Here is an 18,591-nt window from a genome sequence, read left to right as displayed (position 1 = left end):
ACTTGTTCTAATGTTCTTCTATTGATTAATTTTTGGTTTAAATTTTAAAGCAATACTTTTATACTTTGATCTATTTTTTAGCAATCTTTAAATAATCTATATTGAGAAAAAAAGATAGCATATCGTAAAAAAATGAACATTTCATGCATTTATGGTAGCCAATCGCCTTTTTTTGTCTGGGCCTCGTTGGCTAAAATAAAAAAAATTTTCTAATACAGTTGTAAATAAACTTGTTTTCGGAACAATCCTTGTCCTGCTCTCGTAAGATTAAAACGTTTAAAACGTTTTGAATATAACTTTCGTTTATGTAATTCGATGCGGTTCGAACTTCATACTGACTGGTGACAAAAAACTAATCAAGACAAAGTCAGTTCTTTCTTTTTTCTTTCTGTAAACTATATAATCTTCGTTTTCAATTTCCATTGATTTTTTAAAAATTTACAAATATCTGTATGTTAAAATGATATTAAAAAGAAGTTTGAGAAAAACAAAAGGTGCTTTGATTTCTCGAACATAATGGCATTGCTTATTGTTAGTGTATCTCTTGATTAAATATTTCCTGGTAAAATCTACTTGTGAATTTATTTAAATATGCAATTTGATTTCTCTCCTAAGATCTAATTTTGAAGGTACTTGGTTTGTAAACTGTTAATCCTTAGATGCTCCTATTTAAGCTAACATTTGTAAGCCGTTAACTTCGTCGCAGCCATTATAATATATAAAGTTAATATTATTATTTCATTGTTAATGCTTTTATAAGCAACTTAGCAACACTCAAAATGGCACGAGGGCAAACAGTGTTTTTTGCAACCTATGTGGCAAACATTGGTATTTGTAGCAGTGTTCGTCTGAATACTTTGTGATGTTTCTTGGAGTAGTGAAATTAGATCCTGAATTCTACGTCGAGTTGCTGATAAGGTGGCTTCGGATAATTTTGTTGCTTTTGTGTTCGAACTTACGTCTTGCGATAAGGTTTGGATAATCGCGCTTTCTCCATATGATGTTGGTGAAGACGGATTGTAAGCGTCACTGTTAATCCTCGACGGAACTTGAATTTGCGATACTGGTGTAGGTTGTGGAAGACTTTGTTGTGTTGATTTTTCGTATTTTGTGTTTTCGCAGCAGTTGCGCTGGCAATATGGATAACAAAACTGACCGCATGATGGAACACATTGATTGAGTTGAGAATAAGCTTCAAAGTTGCCATTAGTAGGATCTTGAGTATCTACCGGGTAATTTAGCGAGTTTTGGGGATATGCGAATGTTTGCTCTTGTGCGTTTGAATGAGAATCAAAAGTGTTTTTAGTAACTTGTGGCTTGTAAAGTTCCGAGTACCATGACTTATCAACCTGAGGATTAGTGGATAAGTAAGTATTAAATTTGTAGGTAGGCTGCCAGTTACTCGATTTAAGAACTTTTGATTGGACTTTTTTTTTGGGCTTTGCTTTTTTTTTGTCTTTATCAAATGAAGATTTTATGTTTAAGTGTTTTGTATTGTATTTTGATGTAGTTGCTTTTTGGAACTCCTGAAACATGGACGGTGCATGGCTCAGCTCTTTAAAATTGTGAGGCTCTTCACTAACACTAGCCTCTTGCTTTTCTGTTTCAGCAATGGATCCTGATTGTCGAGAGGGGAATTTTTCATCAATGTCAGCGTGCGAATCATATATTTCAATTTTAACATTTGCATTTGGGGCTTGGCTTTGTATTATATGAGGATGAAGCTTTTTTTCATCGTACTCAATGTTTTCTTTTATAGTTGTTTGAAGATTTTCAATTTCTTTGAGTGCTTTGTTGAATTTGCGTTTGTTATTCAATGCTTTTATTTTTGCTGATATTTTGGATTCGTCTAACAACTCACGATTTTCATTGGGACCAACATTTTTACGCTTCTTAACACTTTTCTTTCCCTTAATTAATTTTTTATTTGTTGACTTCGTCTTCTTATCTTTATGAGAATCTTTTTGAAACTTTTGAGCAGAGATATGGGAATCTTTTAAGCGATCGCTTACAAAAAAGGGGTTGTAAATGAAGTTCCCGTGTGGCGCTAGATGTTTAGTAGTCGATTCGGATCGAGGGTTTCCTCGTGGATCCATTGGCAAAAGGTATTTTTCTGAATGCTGATCTTCTAACTCTTCTGCGTTGTATTCGGTTATGTTTTCACCATTTTTTAAAGTATTAGGCTCATTAATTTTATTGTTTGCGCTGTTTGCTGAGTTATCGGATATATTTTTACTATCTTCTTTCTGTGATATTACATTGGTATTTGCAAACGTTTCTTTATTGCTAATCTTCTCTTTTAATTGCTCCTTCTCATTAATCTTCTCAACTTTATTAACTTTCTCTTTTTGCTTTGAGCTAACGCTGACAGATTTGTTATGTTCTTTTTTTTTAGATTTTGACTTGTGACTTCCTGTGGCATTGTGAAGTTTTCCGATATATGTTTTAAATTTGCGGTATTCGTTTTGTGTTTCTTGAAGTGACTTTAGAAGTCTGCTCAAATCAAAACCTTCTTCGAATAAAATAGAATTTTCGTTTACTTCTTCAGTAGTATTTTGCTTTTCGCAGCAAGAGAACTTGCAAGATGGCAAGCAACGTGTTTTGCAATAAGAATGGCACACAAAACCAACCTCAAGTTGTTTTTGCTTGAGTACATTTTCTAAACATGGGGAAAAAGTTTATGTTTAAGCAGATTTTTATCTTTAAAAGAAATGATTAATTAAATGATGAGTTTATCAAATACTTTTTCAATATTTTTTGGCATGAATAGTTTATACTAAATGGTTGTAAACATATAGTTCTAAATAATTTTTCTTACCAAGTATTTTTCTTTTAATTTTGTTTCTTCTCTCGGAATTATCAGCACCAATATGGCAGCAAGTGCAGGAAGGAAGACATTTTTCAAAGCACTTTGGATGGCAAAAGCCTAACGGTCAAACACAAACAGACATTTAAATAAAAAAGGATCATAATTTAAAGACAGTTGAGAAACATTTTTTGAAGTCATTTTTTTTTTTTAATATACTTGTGACTGCAATCTTTAATTGATTCCAAGGAATATACTTTAAACAGTTCCGTATTATTAAAAACTATAAGTTATATTTTAATTAATAATAATAAAAACCGTGCAAATGATTGCATACCGTCCGTAACGCTATTTCCGGAAATTCTAACATAATAAAAGAAAAAAACAAAGAGTAGTGACGTAAATTTATTCATTTTTCATCACAGATATTTTTAACCAGAAAAATTTTAAGTAGCAAATTTTACAAAATATTAAAATCAATATTTTTCTATTTTCAGTTCTTCATTTGAGCAGTTACTTGCTGAATGAATTAGCCTGTTGTTAACTTACGCTCTGTACCACCGAGAGACCGTAGATTTTCTGTACAAACCCCAAAGAATTGTGAGGAAGGAAAATGAAAGAAATTATAAACACGAGTTTATAGTTTTTGCACGGTTCAAACATATTTTTTATTGAACGGCAAAAAGTAAGAGATAGTTTAAACACAAGGTAGACACACCGGTACAACTGCATGAAAGTTTAAACAGTCGCATTTTATTAAAACAATCACATTTGAAATTTGGCCTTACAATATTATTTACTAGGCAATTATAATTACATTAAAAGTGATGACCGTTCAATTTGTGAAGTTCGCAACGATTCTGTAACTAATTTATGATTTTTACTAAAAACTTGAGGCCAGAGGCAATAGTTAAGCAAAACCTGTTTAAAGAACCATGACTTAGGGGTTGAAATCAAATCACTAAACAAGCAAGTTCAATAAAAACCGTTGATTAAGAAACAGCTATGGGCCAAAAGAAAAAGGAGTGTAAAGAAAATTTAAGAAAGATTTTTAGATACGAATTTTAAGGAAGGAAGAGAAGGTTTTTCAGATTTTTATGTTCTAAAATGGTTCCATTATTAATAGAAAATTTAGATTTAAGTCCCAAAGATGTTAGAAAAGGAACTTTTTTAACAGAACTTTCTTGCGTGTTGCTATTTGTGTTTGTAAAGCTTTAAAAGTATATTTTTGAGTCAAACTTTCGGAATATTTATGACTAGCAGTAAGTATTTTTATATTATTTTTTATTACATTTTGAGTTAATAGTTAGTATATTGTTATTATTTGCATTAGAACTTTGTTTCTATCAATCTAAAGCGATAGAAGTTAACAACAAACAATAACACAAGCTATAACACGAATCATGCAAAAGTTTTGAAATTCCCGCTAAATTAATCGTCAAAAAAAAATTTACACAAGCACACTCCATTCACACATACACCCACATTCATAGACCCACACTCTAAGGGCTTGACTAGCGAGCATAAAAAAAAACCTGACGTTAAACAAAAATCTATAAGAAAATCATATTTTAAACCGTAAAAAAAAATACTTCTTATTTTGATTGAATTAACATTTAATGATAGAAATTTGGTTGACTTTGAAAAGTTTACCTTTGTACGCATTTAGAAAAAAATATACTGACATTTTTTTCTCATTTAATTTAGATTTCACGAGTTCACTCCAAAACACACACGCACGATAAAAGTTCTTTATGCGTTAACATTTGATTTTCTTTTGGAAAGGTTAATCATTGATTTTAACATTCCAATCCAATAATTTGAAGGTAGAAGTAATCCTTGAAAATAATTTTTCCTGCTTTCAGTGTTCTTTTAAATAGCGTTTCTTTAGAGGAACTTTAGTTTATGCCCATAAAAAAGTACCGAGCACATCTTTTGCTCTAAAAAATATATATCTTGCTCTAAAATGTACTTTTTGATTTAAAATAAAATTCTTTTGCTCTAAAAAAGATATTTCTAGCTAAAAATAAACTAAAGTAGGAACTGCTCATTACCAGGTTATTTAATCACTAATTTACTTTCAAGAGCATGACAAAGGGGATTGTTGCATTACAAAGAGCATAATTTAATTACAGCTAAAAATTAGAAGTTGAAAAAAAAAAAAATTAGAGTATTTGCAGCTTCTTGCTTAGTTGACGTTGTTCATTGGTTCGAATAAAAATAAACCTGTCGTTTGGTTTAAGGGGAAATTTGTACAAATGTACAAGCAATTAAAAACTTTTTAAAAACTGATTTGATTACTATTGAAATAAGATTTTCGGTAAAACCCCGAGCACACTTAAACTTTATTGGTCAAGTTTATGTACGTGAATTGGTTGATGTTATTGGTTTACGTTATGCAAAATAACGTTAAAGATTTAGCCATTAGAAACACGTTTTGCAAAAACTAAACCTTATTGGTACTATAAATATTTCGATATTTGGCGAATGGAAATTTCATTGATTTGTTTCAATGACGTAATAAAACAAAATGTTTTGACAAAAAAAATGTTTTGACAAAAAAAACGGTTTTCTGAAAAAAAAAATTGAAAATCTTTTACAATTATGAATGTCAGTAATTAACGGTATTTTTGTGATTAAAGTTGAATTTTTTCGGAAAAAAAAATCAACTTATTCTATGTTTTATACATATATATAAAAAACCCCATATATACCCCCCCCTCATATACAATGTTTTATATATATGTATAAATATATTGAACATATATATATATATATATATATATATATATATATATATATATATATATATATATATATATATATATATATATATATATATATATATATATATATATATATATACCATGTATATACTATGTATATATGCAATGTAAAAGAATTATATGCGTTAAAATAAATATCGTCCCGCGATTACCGCCCTAAACTAAAATCCCTTGGGTGATGTTTTAACCCCTAAAAAATATTTGTATTGTATACAAATGTAACAAGCACTGGTTCCCAGTTTTTTCCTTAAAGCCAATATATTTTACAAAATTAATACCTATGAAAATTTTGCTCGTCAAATGCAAAAATATATATATGTAAACATTTTATTTTTAAATAAAAAATGCAATCACGCCTTGTCTCACTTGGCGCAGCGAAAGTTTTACCTCCTTTATTGCGTAAGGCAAGTTTATTAGTTTCCAGAAACCACTCTTCTCCGTCATTAAACATGTATTTCTGAAACACTCCATCAGATGCACAAAATTTAGATTTTCAGATTAACCGTGGCGAGATGAACACTTTCGCATGGTAACAGTTCTTCGCAGAGAGAGAAGAAAAAAGGAGATAATCTTTTGCTCATACTCACTAACCATACAGAAAATAAGCGAAAGATAAAAAAAAATCTAGATATCAAAAAAATCAGAACGAATTAAACTAAAGATCAGCAAGAGTTGCTTTCTCAGTTTAGAAGGGTGACTGTAAATTTATAGAAAGACTTATAATGAGGACTTTTTATAGTTAATTAGTTAATAAGGGTTTCTTACGCGCTGCTAGTCAAGTGTGACGATAAGAGAACGAACGAGCGACAACTTTTAGGAATATAAATGGATACATAAAACGCAATGTTGAATTATCGACAACCTTTTCTTATTCTGTTTTTCGTCTTTTTGCCAGGTATAAATTTATTTAATTTTGATTCCCAGAAATTTTTATATTATGACGTTTCTAATACTTCAAATATTTCTTAAAACAAAGCACAGCTTTTTATTTATAAGTTTATTTATTATTTATTTTTTCCAATCATCTTGTCAGATTTCTTAGATCACATTAATTGTCATCATAATGATCATTAGTGTAATCCATTTTTTTACTCACCATCTTTACCATCATCTTAATCAAAAATTTATTTGTCATCTTGGTTGTTATCTTAATTGCCATCTTAATTATCAAAGTTGTTTTTATCTTGATGGCCGTCTTTATTGTCATCTTACTTGTCATCCTTATCATCATCGTACTCATCAACTTTATCGTCATCTTGATTGCCATTTTGATTGTCATCTTCATTGTCACTTTAAATGTCTTTTAATCTTAATGTTAATTATCAGTTTCATTTAATTGTTATTTTTTCAGCATCGTTTGTCAGGGTTGTTTGTCTCGATAGAATAAATGAGGAAAGAAAAGAAGAAGCTATTGCGGCACTGGTTAAATTTACAGAAATCCTTGCTGAAGCGGAATCTCAATCATCAGGTTCTGGTGATCGTATCAGTGATGGGTTATTTCACAATTTTAACGCTAAATTTGTTGTTTTACCAAAAAAAATGACCAAAAAAACGATGAAAATAGAAAATACTGCAAATAATAAGGAAACAATAAATAATAGCAAACATTTATCTAATTTAAATATAGACTCAAAAGTTGCAAATGAACAAAGAGAGGAAAACGAGTCGAAAAACAGCACCTTAACTCGTTTAATAGAAGCATTCGATACTGGGGTACATAAAGAACAAACCAATAACACTATAGAAACAGGTTTCCATGGTAGCAATCAATCCAAAAACGAGCATTCGAGCATAAAAACATTAAAGTTGCACAGAAATGCACTCGAAGTAACAAAATTGATCTACCAACCAACGCACAGCAACGATGTTTCCAAAAACAAAGATATTAAAGTAGGTGTAGTCAAGTACCACAAAAAGAAAAATAAACCTTCAAAGAAAACTCGCTTAACCTCGTTTAAACCCATGCACAAATCTTACGTCAACTACTACAAAATATTAATGCCCTCTACTGAAGTTCGCATCGAGAGCGGTAAAATCAGAGACCTAAAACAAATATTTGAAACAAAATACAATCAATCTCAGAAAGAACACAACGAAGGAAACGCCACAACGAAGAATATTACCGAAGAGCACAATGAACTTAACAAGCGGAATGTAAAATACCTTCAACAAAGTAAGTTTTACTTCATTGAAAATAACTACTTTTAGAAAAATATACATTTTTTTGATTTTCTAAAGAACTCTGATATTGATTATTTAGAAAGATAGTCAAATATCAAAGTTCTTTAGAAAAGAATGGAGAATTTTTAAAACAACTGCAATTACAAAAGGTTTATCTGAAAAAAAAATCAAATAAAAGTAATTTATTAATTTCTGAAAAATGTCACAAAACCGAAATAGGCGAGCCTTTTTGAGTTCATAAATCGAAATAGGCGAGTCTTTATGAGTTCATAAATGTTAACATATATAAAGCTTAAATTGCTCAGCTTTAAGTGAACTTTTTTTTACATGATTTTAAGTAATCCTTTTTGTTTTACTGGGAGATCAAATGGCCATTAAAAAAGTAATATAATGCATTGTTTGTATTTGAAAGGAGAACGGCTCCCCCAAATAATTGTGTAAATTATTATGAGCACAGTAAGATCGCTCTGAGTTAATTCCATCAGATGCACAGAGTTAGCTTCTAAACATGAATATTTGGTTTACCCATTGAAGTTGATGCATGGCCGCGCTTACCCCAAAATTTTCTGCGCTTTGGCTTGTAGTGGATTCACTTTTGTTCTCACACGAGGATTCAATGCAAAAATCCCTTCTGATTTTGCATTTGTGGCAGTTGAAAAAACAACTTTTAACGTTTTTTGGCTTGTGTTCATACGGAACCCAATTTTCTTATTTTTGTACCATACTTTTGGCCTTGAGACGGTTTGAAGTTTTCCAATAACGCCTTCCAATAATGTCTTCAAACTTTACTGGTCTCTCTTTGCGTTCTTTATTGCTAGTGTCAAATACGTGACTTTTAAAATGCCGGAAACAGTACTCACTTGTTTTATTGATGGAGCATGTTCCCCAGCATGCTTAACACAGTTATCAATGTCCATCAACTGAATTTGTCTTTAAATTAACAGTACTTCCTAAAAATTTTTTTTTGTTAGCATGAAAGTTGCGATGGTTAGAGCACAAAGAATGTAGTTTACACTTCAGCGACATGACACATACTGATTTCTAGCTGAAAATAAGCACCAACATGAAAACAGTTGCAAGAGTGCAAGTGCAGTTTAATGCTAGTTATGCCATCATTTGAAAATCTCTCAAAACTTGTTTGTGTTCTCAATAAAAATTCTTGTTTGCTAAATAATGCAATTCAAAGTTTTGGAATTGCATTATTTAACAAACTTAAAAAAATATTTTTTGAAAAGTAGCAAAGTTAACAACTGAACCTTCCAAATAAAAGTAGCCATTAAATCAGCTTCAAATGTTTAAGACTCGCCTCATTGGCACTTTTATTGTAACTTTGGATTTTTTGATGAATTTCAAACATTGTTAACGAATTTCAATTGCAACCTTTTATGGAAGCAAATAAGAACAATATTAAATAATATATATAAAGAATATATATGAAAGAAAGATTCACCTTCATCTAGTTTTTGTGTTTCTTTACTTAAACGTCATCATTTTAAATGATTTTTTGGATGGAAGATTTTTTTCAAACCTACATTACCAGTGATTCTTCAATATGTACGGCTCATTAATGACCACATCAGAACAAATTGAGTGAAACCAGAACTTTTGGTTCGAAATCTCACATTTCAATTAAACTTACTTTACGCGGAGTGATAAGTTTATTATCCGAATAAAATTTATTTTTACATCGACTTTGGAATAAGAAAGTAAAACAACTTTGGAGACAGCATTGAAAATGAACCCATTTTGGTTGCTGCTTCTATTTGACCTTTGTGACAACCTGATGGAAAAGATTTGGACTTTAAAAAACCTCCAACAGTAACTTACATTTTAGGAGACTATAAACACATTAGTCACAGAGCTTAAGAAAATACTTTGCCGCCATCCCGGTTAAAAAAAGTGAACATTTTCTTGTCAAATACAGTTCGTTTATTATTTACAGAAGCCAATAATTCATCCTGTGATACTTCAGATGATGACCTCTAAAATTCATCTCTTAAATTCATCGATGGGCGCCACCTCTTCGATAAACTCTTGATTTAATCACACCCTAAAAATAAAAATCTAAGGGATTAAGATCTGATGATCTGGCAGGCCAATTAAAATCAAATCCCTGACCAATCATACGTTCATGGAAGTGCTCCTCCATCATTTCTCTAACAGACAAGGAACAATGAGGAGGTGCTCCATCGTGTTGAAGAACTGTTGAGGATAATTTACATTTTTCACGCATTTTGGCAGAACGTGAGTCTCAAGCATTTCTGTATAATTTTCTCCTGTTACAGTATCCTCAAAGAAGAATGGTTGAAAAGAAAATGAAGCTGTAAAACTTATCCAAAAACAAATTTTTTCTGCATGCAACATCTTTTGTAATGTTTTAAAAGGTTTTTCATCACCCCAATTGACACAATTGTCTGTACACATGACCGTCCATGTAAATATATGTCTCATATCACTCCAAAGGATGTTCGGTAAGAGATGATGATTTTCAATAATTTTTTTTGAGAAATTGACACGTGCAATCTTGTCAGCTGCTGTTAAACTTAATTTGCGAAAAAATTTATTTAAATGATGTCGCAGCAAAGTGTAAACACCTGATTTGCATAATCTTGAAATATCAGATGTTGTTACAACACCACAAGGATTATTGCATTGGAGTTCTTTCAGAGCATTGAACACACTGCTCTGCTTCGTTCATTTTATTAGAGATGGACGTCCCGATTTCGGAGCATCTTTAACGGACCCAGTTTTTGGAAATTTGTCAACTAATCTAGTGATGGAGGATACTGAAAATGGATTTTTATTTAATCCATGTTTTGTTTTAAATTTCCTGAGAGTTGAAGTTGCACATTTTTTATTTTCGTAAAACAATTGTATTACCTCGACGCGCGTTGCCAAATCCATGTTAGTTTTAAATACGTAGAGACAAAAAATATTTTTTCTAAAAAATAAATAAACCTCCATATATGCGCTATATATTTATTTATAAAAAAATATAAATAAATATATAGCGCGTATATAGAGGTTTATTTATTTTTTATTGTGTCAAAAATTCCATTGGTCGAAAATATAGTTCAATGGTTTTTTGCGTTACTTAATAAACGCACTGTATTTGAGAGATTGGACAAGTAAACAATAGCGGCTGCGTGGTCTTAAATAAAAAGTACTTAGACGTAACTACTTGTCCACTGTATAAGATAAAAAAAGGGTCTTTTTCAACCCTGAATTTATTTTCATAAAACAATTTTCTTTGAAAAATTAGCAAATTTTTGTCACCAAAAGATACTCATTGTTTTCTTTTTTTTAAATAAAATCTGTTTTGAGTTGTGCATTGAACCTCAGGATTTTATTATTTGTTTTTACAAATTTTAATTATCTCCACCCCCTTCCAAAAAAAGGTTTTGAGCACTACTATCTTTTAGTCGCAGTAATTCATAATTTTTTTCCAACTGCGCGCGTTAAGCTCCAAAAATTAAAAATATTGAACCCGAATGCTCTTCCCGACCATTATTTAACAAAAAAAAAAAAAGAAAAAAAAAAATGTTTGTAGTGCACAGAACAAAAGTCAAAGTCAAAATATTTTGTTTGTTTATTCAAAAATTTCTTAATTTAATAGAAACTTTACTTTTTTCAAAGAATTTTAAACAATTATTTTGTTGTGGGTTTTCATTGGTTACTGATTTTTGGTTTTATTAGCTGAAATTATTTTCAGGAAAATCTATTTTATAAAAAATTGATAAAGAGTTGATACGTTTCATCCGTTCCTTTCATCCATTGCTTTTATCATGTTTGTGTTAAGTTAACAATTGCGACTTTTCTACAGATCTTCATACTTTATGTATATCTCCGTGATGTATATCTCCATTATGTATATAAATTCTCTTGATAAATTCTATTTGCTGTGAATTTTTATATACAGCTAATTAAAAAAAAATGTATCTCTTATTTTTCTTTAATTAAAAACTTCAGAAATTGTTTAGGTATTCGGCCAACTATCAACCTAAGTTCAGTTTAATATTAAAAATCAAAAATTTTCATATGAATAATAAAAATCCAATATTTAGCTGGACTTCCTTTTATTTCTCAAACTGCCACAAATTGCTGTGGCACCGATATTTTGTTAGTTCCCAATTGTTGAGTACTTGAAAATACATTTTCTTCAAAGATAATGATAGAAAAACTGGTTCAATTTTTTCGAGAAGTAGCTGCATATCCTCCATACGATCACGGATTTCTCTCCATGTTTCACTGTTTCTGCTCAATCGCTGAGCTTGGATTATGCCACTCCGGGATTCGAAATTTTGAAGGAAATTTTTTGAATTTTGTTTTATCCAACCAAACTACTGATTTAACTGATCGAGGGGATTTTCTTGTGCAATTTACGATAACCAATTTTTGAACAGTTGATAATTAAATATCAAGATATCCTTTGACGTTTCCTGCAATTTTCGTTGAAGAAATCTTCCTTTTTCCTTTGCCTTCTCGAAATTTATGCGAACGATATTAAATAATTGTCTTTAGTTGATTACAGCTAAAATATATCTGTCATCGATGTTATAATAGTGTAAAACTAATTTCGGGGTGTCATAAATTGGTAAATAGGCCGAATACTTGTTGTTCATCAAATTGCGGTTGTTATGGTGATTAAAATAATTAAGCATTTGTCATCAGCTGTTTGATGTTTATTAAAGTAAATATTCAGAAACTAATAGTTAAACAAAAAAACTTAATTGAAGTGTTTTTTTATTAAAAACAAAACTATAGACTGTATATGTAGTACGTTATTTAAAAACAAAAACACTGCCTGTATATACAGTATGTTATAGCTATGCTTATTTAAAAAATATCTATTCAGGCGAAGATGCAAAAGCTTTTCAAAAATCTTTGGAAGCTGTTCGCTTTAAAAATGGTGCTACTGGAAAAGTTAAAGCAGGTCAAGAGTTTGCTTACATATCTCAGTGTGGTTTGTACACTGAACCTCAGAATGTTTCTACTGTAAGTAAGGTTTTTAAGAGCTTTTTATTAGAGTAATTAAGTAGCATACGCATGATTAATAAGTAGAATGTTGTTATTTTTAGGTACAACATTCATGGGTTACAAAGACATATTCGCCATATTTCTATTTGTACGAAAAGCCAAAAAAGTATGAAAAGTGCAAGCCTTCAGCATGGTTAAATGGAACAGATTTAAGAGGCAGTGTTTTTCTAGTAAGTTCTTTTAGTTAATTTTTTCTGTTTTCTTTTGCTCTATAATAAGTCAATCAAAACTTAACAGTATTTTAATGAAAATTTATGCTCATAGAGTTTTGAAGTGAAATCACTACATGGAAGTACTATGGAAAACAATGCAAAAATATGTGAAAAATATTGTTGCAAAGAACCACGATGTGCTGCATGGGTGTTGCGAATACAGAGTGTTGCTACTTCAAACTGCCCTGCTAGTGAGTCTATTTGTTGTAGTTTTTGAATTTAAGTGTTTAATTTTTATGTAAGGGTTGTTGAACAAACTTATATGACTCTACTTTTTTAAATGCAATCGAAATGAATAGCTCATAAACATTCATTACAATCTTTTCAAACAGTTTCCAAAGCTGTTGGATATTTTCAAAAAAAAAATCAAAATTATAGCAAAGATGTTATTTGCTTGTGATCCCTAATTTTTTGTAAATGTTTGTTCTTTAGATAGCTATTGTTGTTGGTTGAAGACAGATGTTCCTCATCCTGAACCACGTGATGATTGTGTTTCTGGTAAAGTGCATCGTGATCACTACAGGCATCCTCCTGTAGGAATGCGTTCATCTATTCCATTAGGTGGCCTGGGTAGTGGTTCATTTGAGCTGAGAGCTGATGGTAAAATATATAAATTAATTTAATTATTGTAAAATAAAACATGATACAAATATTAATTGCAACAGGTAAATTTTTCTTCATTTACCTTTTATTGGGTTAGAAATTACTTTTGCAATTTACAGATTACCTTCCAAGATTAATTTGTTCTGATTTCAACTTTTCTTTGTTTTTTTTACCTTTCTTTTTATCTTTATTCTTTGTTTCTAATTTTTGTAATTGTAATATATTTTTTAACAGAAAATAAGCAAATTAGTTTGTGATATATTATTGATTGAAACTTTAATCTCTTATATTACATGTCTGAAAGGACAGGAAAATGCATATGTTTGTTTTAAATTATATCTGTTTCCTTTCTTTTTCCCAGGTACATTTCATGAATGGACCATTGAAAATCAATCTCCTGGTGGAGCAGCAAAACTTAGTAAGTCTTCGCTTGAAATGTTATTACTTGGTGTGCGTGTTCAAAGAGGTAAATTACCTCCAACTGCTTCTGTACTTCGTACACATGCTCCACATGGATTTGATGGTGTATATAGCCAGACGTATTCTGGCTCATTTCCTGTATCTAAATTAGAAATAGGTAAATATTTTAGTTTATGAAGTAAAGTTTTTAAATATCTCTTATATATTTAATGTGAAAGTTTGTATAAAGTTTTGCTTATTCATTTATTTATTTTTTCTTTTTTTGTATGGTTTTCTCTTTTATGCCCTCCTTTTGTTAGAACTAAGCAAAGTACCAAAAGAAAATGTGAAACTTAATTTGTATGCATTTTCTGCTTTCCATCCTCGAAATCCCAAAAAAGCAGCAACTCCTTCTGTGGCTTTTGTTTTGCATATAACTAATCCATACTCTGAAGAAATTGATGTATCATTTATGATGAATTTACCTTTTGGTTATCATGAAGATACTATACGGCGTGGTAATAATTTTGCTGAGGTTGCATTTACTAGGCTTGTTACAGCAGCAGACTGTCAAAATGCATGTGCAAAGAAAGAAAAATGTATGGCATGGACTACAAATGGTCCATTCTCTTGCATGCTAAAAGACAATATGCCACTGCATTCTTATGAATATGGCATAATATCAGGGCTAAAAGGTGAATGGTCTTTGAATGAAGAGATGTTAAATTGCAAAAGACCAGGTTATTCGCCTCAGAGTGGTGACATATCTTTATATCCATTAAATTATGGTTCAGAAGAAAATTCGTTCACTGTTGCAGATGATCCAGAGGTTGTATGGAATAATTTTAAGCAGACAGGTTTGATCATTTCATTATTAGCTTTACACCCAGTTTTAAATCTGCTTAATTTTTTTATTTCTTTTTTTGGAAAAATAAATGTAGTAAAATTTAAATGTTTAAAACCATAATTTTGAACTTGAATTTCTTGACAGGTGCTGTTGCTAATGGATCAAATGTAAATGTGACTGGTTTGAATGGTGCTGTGTCTACACGTACTATTTTAAAGCCCAATGAGACAAAAATTTTAACTATTGTATTTGCTTGGCATTTCCCTAATCGAGACATTGCAGATGAGCGTGTTGGAAATTTTTACAACAACTTGTTTAAATCAAGTGTTGAAGTAGCAAAATTTGCAGAAAAAGATTTAGCGGAAACTATAAAAAATGTATTAAAGTGGCAAGCTGTCATAATGCCTCCTGACTCATTGCGTGCAAAGCAAGATGAACATAAAATAAAAAAGGTTTTTATTACAACATAAATCCAGTTAATTTGGCTAAGAGTATTAGTGGTAAATGTGAACAATAAGAGTGTTCTAAAACATACATCATGTGTAATAAATCATATGTTTGTAGATTTTCTTTTACATCATTTTCATATATGTAAAAAAAACTAAATAATGACTGATTTTTTTGTGTAGAGAATAAAATCCAAACCTTCTCTCTGCAATGGAACAATGAATGGTGTGAATGTGCTTCCTGATTGTTTGCAAGATATCCTTATAAATAGCTTAAGCACTCTGCGATCAGGAATGTGGATGGAAAATGGAAGATGGAGACAATGGGAAGCCTATGATTGTGCTAATATGGACCCTGTTCATGTAGACTTTCATAGAATATTACCTTATCTGATTTTTTATCCAGGTAATATTCTTCATTTACATTATTTAGAAAGTGATCTGCAGAGATAAAGCATAATATTGCATGTGCGTCTTTTATCTTTTCAACACCATCAGTGGAATAGCTTCCACATACATGTTTACCATATGAAAAAAAAACTGTTTTAAAGTTTTTTTTCTCAAGTTTTTTAAAATATTTCTTAAAGCTCTTGCTAAGGAAGTGATGTTGGCATGGGCTGATCACCAACTGTCAAATGGAATGATTCAAGAGTCATTATCAATGGGATGTTTAGAAGAAACTTCAAAAGAAGGTTTGTGATAGCAGTTGTTTATCAGTTTAACTATCATACGCACTTCTCTTATTCATTTATACATTTTTAATATCCAAACAAGTTTACCTTTAATATCTGAAGGAGTGGCTGGTGGTCGGTTAATGTCTGACGTTAATGTTGGTTTTATTGTGCAAGCACTCGTAATGTACAAATGGTCTAATGACACAATCTTTTTTGATGAAATTTATCCATTCACAGTTCGAGCAATGAACTGGTTGATACAAGATGCTACAAAAGGTATGTTATGTTACACATTCTCCTGTTTCATTTCTTATTATTCTCATATTTCATTTTTATTCATTTTGAAACTATTTCATCATATATTTTGCCTTTCAATGTTTAATTTTATGTTAATCAATTTTAAGTTAAAGGTCATAATGTTAACACTTGTTTTATTAAATTATTTGGTGGTTTAATGTATTTCTTAATTTTTTTAATTTTTACTTTAACTACTTAATTTACTGATTGGATTTGTATATAAAATTCTTATTTCAATCATCAAAATAGAAAAATTAATGTGTTTGCTTTTCATTTTTTTAAGGAACTGGCTTACCGTATCGCAAGCCAGATACATATGACTTATTTGATCTGGAGAAGTATGACCATTGTGCTTATAATAGTATTTCATATTTGTTGGCATTACATGCAATGAAAAAAATGGCTATTATGCAAAAAGACAATATTACAATTCATAATGTAAATGAAGCTTTAAACAGAGCAGTGAAACAGTTTGAGGTAAATTTTAAAAAGTGTGCGTGCCTGTGTGTGTTTGTGTGTGAGGTTGAGCATACTGCAATTTTAAAATAGGTTTTCAAAATTTAATTGCTCAAGTCTGTAGATTGGAGATATTCTTATTTGTTTTAATTGTTTTGTTAATTTTGAATTAAGGTTGAAATGTGGAATGAAAAGAAAGGTTTTTATCATGCTTGGTTTGATGATGAGTGGGGATCACCATCTTGGTTGATGAGTGATGTTTTATATGGTCAAGTCTGGGCATATACATTGGGTTTAGGCGATCTTCTAGATAAAGAAAAGATGAGAAAACATTTGAAAACTGAAGTAGAAAGAAATGATACACCATTTGGTCTAAAGGTAACTTTGGTTAAAACATGGTGAAATTATTATAGAGTTAAAAATAAAAAGCAGAAAGTAACATTTATAACAATAATAGTATTTATAAAAATATTAATGATAATAAAATTAGAATGCAAATGGTTCCATGCTATTAGTTGATCTTTGAATATCTATAAGTATGTATTAGAGATGAACCTAGAACAATATTTGATAATGAATAATAAACAATATTTACAATAGTAAAAGTAGTTTTAGTACTAAATAAAAATCGTTGAATAATTTAAGTCTTGATCAAGGTCCTTTCCAAATCTGAAACTTCTACACCAACAGAAGATACATCAGTGATCTTAGGGGACGAATTAAATAGCTGTAAATCACTGGAAAACATAACAAAAAGTGAATCTATTTGGATGTCATCCAGCTCTGACTGGGCAGCTCTTCAACTTCATCTAGGTAACAGATTTTAGTGTCAAAAATAATAAAAATAATATAAGTATGTTAATAACAATGTGTGGCTTTTAATGTATATAATTCTTGGTGATGATGTTTTAAAACTTTTTTAATCTATTAAGATTTGTTTTACTTAATTTATCATTTTGCGAAAGTATGAAAATAGTCTTATCAGTTGGCACTTGTCTGTAGGAATGGAGCCACATTTGGCATTAGAGCAAGTTATTAAATCTCTTGATAATTATCGAAGCACACTACGTGATCAATGGAATTTTCATGGGTTGACTTCATCTCAACACTATGGGCTTGATGGTCTTCCGTGGGCTACAAGTCACTATACGTTTCATTTAGTTTTGTGGCATGTCCCGCTTGCTTTATCTGGGCAACAGTATAATGCAATTACTGGCTCTTTGACTTTCGAGCCAAAATACGATGTTCCTTACTGGTTACCCTTCTATACACCCGTCTGTATGGGAAACATTGAGGCAAGAGAGCAAGGTCCTTTAGATAGCAGAGAGATCTTGTACAGGTTCACAGTAACCTCAGGTAAAATTCTTTACACCCAGTGTTTTTACTTTTACTTGTTTTTGTGCTTAAATGCAACGTTTAAAGAAGTTCTTTTTCTCCAGGTAAATGTCATCTGAACGAACTATCTATATCCAACTCAAAGTACAGTAAAAACACTTTGAATATTGTTGAAGGAGAAAGCGTTGAATGGTCGACACCGAAAAAATCCAAAAAAGAAATTGTTTCCGATATTCTTGCTCAACTCAAGCACAAAAGATAACCGACAGTAAAATAAGTAATAGTTTATTCAATGGGTGCACTTTTCGATGCACGGGTGCATTGTTTTGATGCATGCATGCGTGTCCGATTTATAAGACAACGGCAGTTGTGTTATGCAGCAAAGTTTTAATAAAAAGCTGAAGGCTCCTTAAAAAAGATTCAAATTTTAATTCTTATCATTATGAGAAAAATTTGTTCGTGTTTTTATATGTAAAGATAGTTTTTTAGTGCAATATTAATTATAATAGAAA

The 18,591-nt window shown here is 30.6% G+C and overlaps 2 protein-coding genes across 2 annotated transcripts; one reads left to right on the top strand and one right to left on the bottom strand.

Moving 5' to 3' along the window:
* Positions 1-367: 367 nt before the first annotated feature.
* On the bottom strand, positions 368-3,347 carry LOC145186911 (uncharacterized). Its single transcript, XM_080063213.2, has 3 exons — positions 3,144-3,347; positions 2,819-2,926; positions 368-2,659 (listed from the first exon to the last, which is right to left on the bottom strand). The coding sequence occupies exons 1-3, from the start codon at positions 3,217-3,219 to the stop codon at positions 765-767; spliced, it is 2,079 nt and encodes a 692-aa protein (XP_079919339.2). The 5' UTR covers positions 3,220-3,347; the 3' UTR covers positions 368-764.
* Positions 3,348-6,108: 2,761 nt separating this feature from the next.
* Positions 6,109-18,591, top strand: LOC145186265 (uncharacterized). The gene is made up of 17 exons (XM_080062373.2): positions 6,109-6,487; positions 6,944-7,765; positions 12,629-12,768; positions 12,852-12,980; positions 13,075-13,213; positions 13,455-13,622; positions 13,987-14,202; positions 14,345-14,881; positions 15,016-15,323; positions 15,501-15,723; positions 15,905-16,009; positions 16,112-16,267; positions 16,572-16,765; positions 16,919-17,122; positions 17,401-17,557; positions 17,747-18,100; positions 18,184-18,591. Exons 1-17 carry the CDS (start codon positions 6,436-6,438, stop codon positions 18,339-18,341), a joined length of 4,062 nt encoding a protein of 1,353 aa, XP_079918499.2. The 5' UTR covers positions 6,109-6,435; the 3' UTR covers positions 18,342-18,591.

Source organism: Hydra viridissima, unplaced genomic scaffold (genome assembly GCF_058129835.1).
Source record: "Hydra viridissima isolate aposymbiotic clone 2 unplaced genomic scaffold, HvirCarnegie_v1 scaffold_13, whole genome shotgun sequence".
Lineage (NCBI taxonomy): Eukaryota > Metazoa > Cnidaria > Hydrozoa > Anthoathecata > Hydridae > Hydra > Hydra viridissima.
Note: the sequence above shows the minus strand (reverse complement) of the source record. Positions and strands in the feature narration are given on the sequence as shown.

What these genes read in the sequence shown, in the direction of transcription:
- LOC145186265 (XM_080062373.2), top strand. Translation starts at nt 6,436, where the DNA reads ATGTTGAATTATCGACAACCTTTTCTTATTCTGTTTTTCGTCTTTTTG. An exon ending in GAATAATTTTAAGCAGACAG is followed by an intron (nt 14,882 to 15,015) that starts GTTTGATCATTT and finishes ATTTCTTGACAG; the next exon opens with GTGCTGTTGCTAATGGATCA. An exon ending in AGCTCTTCAACTTCATCTAG is followed by an intron (nt 17,558 to 17,746) that starts GTAACAGATTTT and finishes ACTTGTCTGTAG; the next exon opens with GAATGGAGCCACATTTGGCA.
- LOC145186911 (XM_080063213.2), bottom strand. Translation starts at nt 3,219, where the DNA reads ATGAATAAATTTACGTCACTACTCTTTGTTTTTTTCTTTTATTATGTT. An exon ending in CGGAAATAGCGTTACGGACG is followed by an intron (nt 2,927 to 3,143) that starts GTATGCAATCAT and finishes TTTGACCGTTAG; the next exon opens with GCTTTTGCCATCCAAAGTGC. An exon ending in AATTAAAAGAAAAATACTTG is followed by an intron (nt 2,660 to 2,818) that starts GTAAGAAAAATT and finishes CCCCATGTTTAG; the next exon opens with AAAATGTACTCAAGCAAAAA.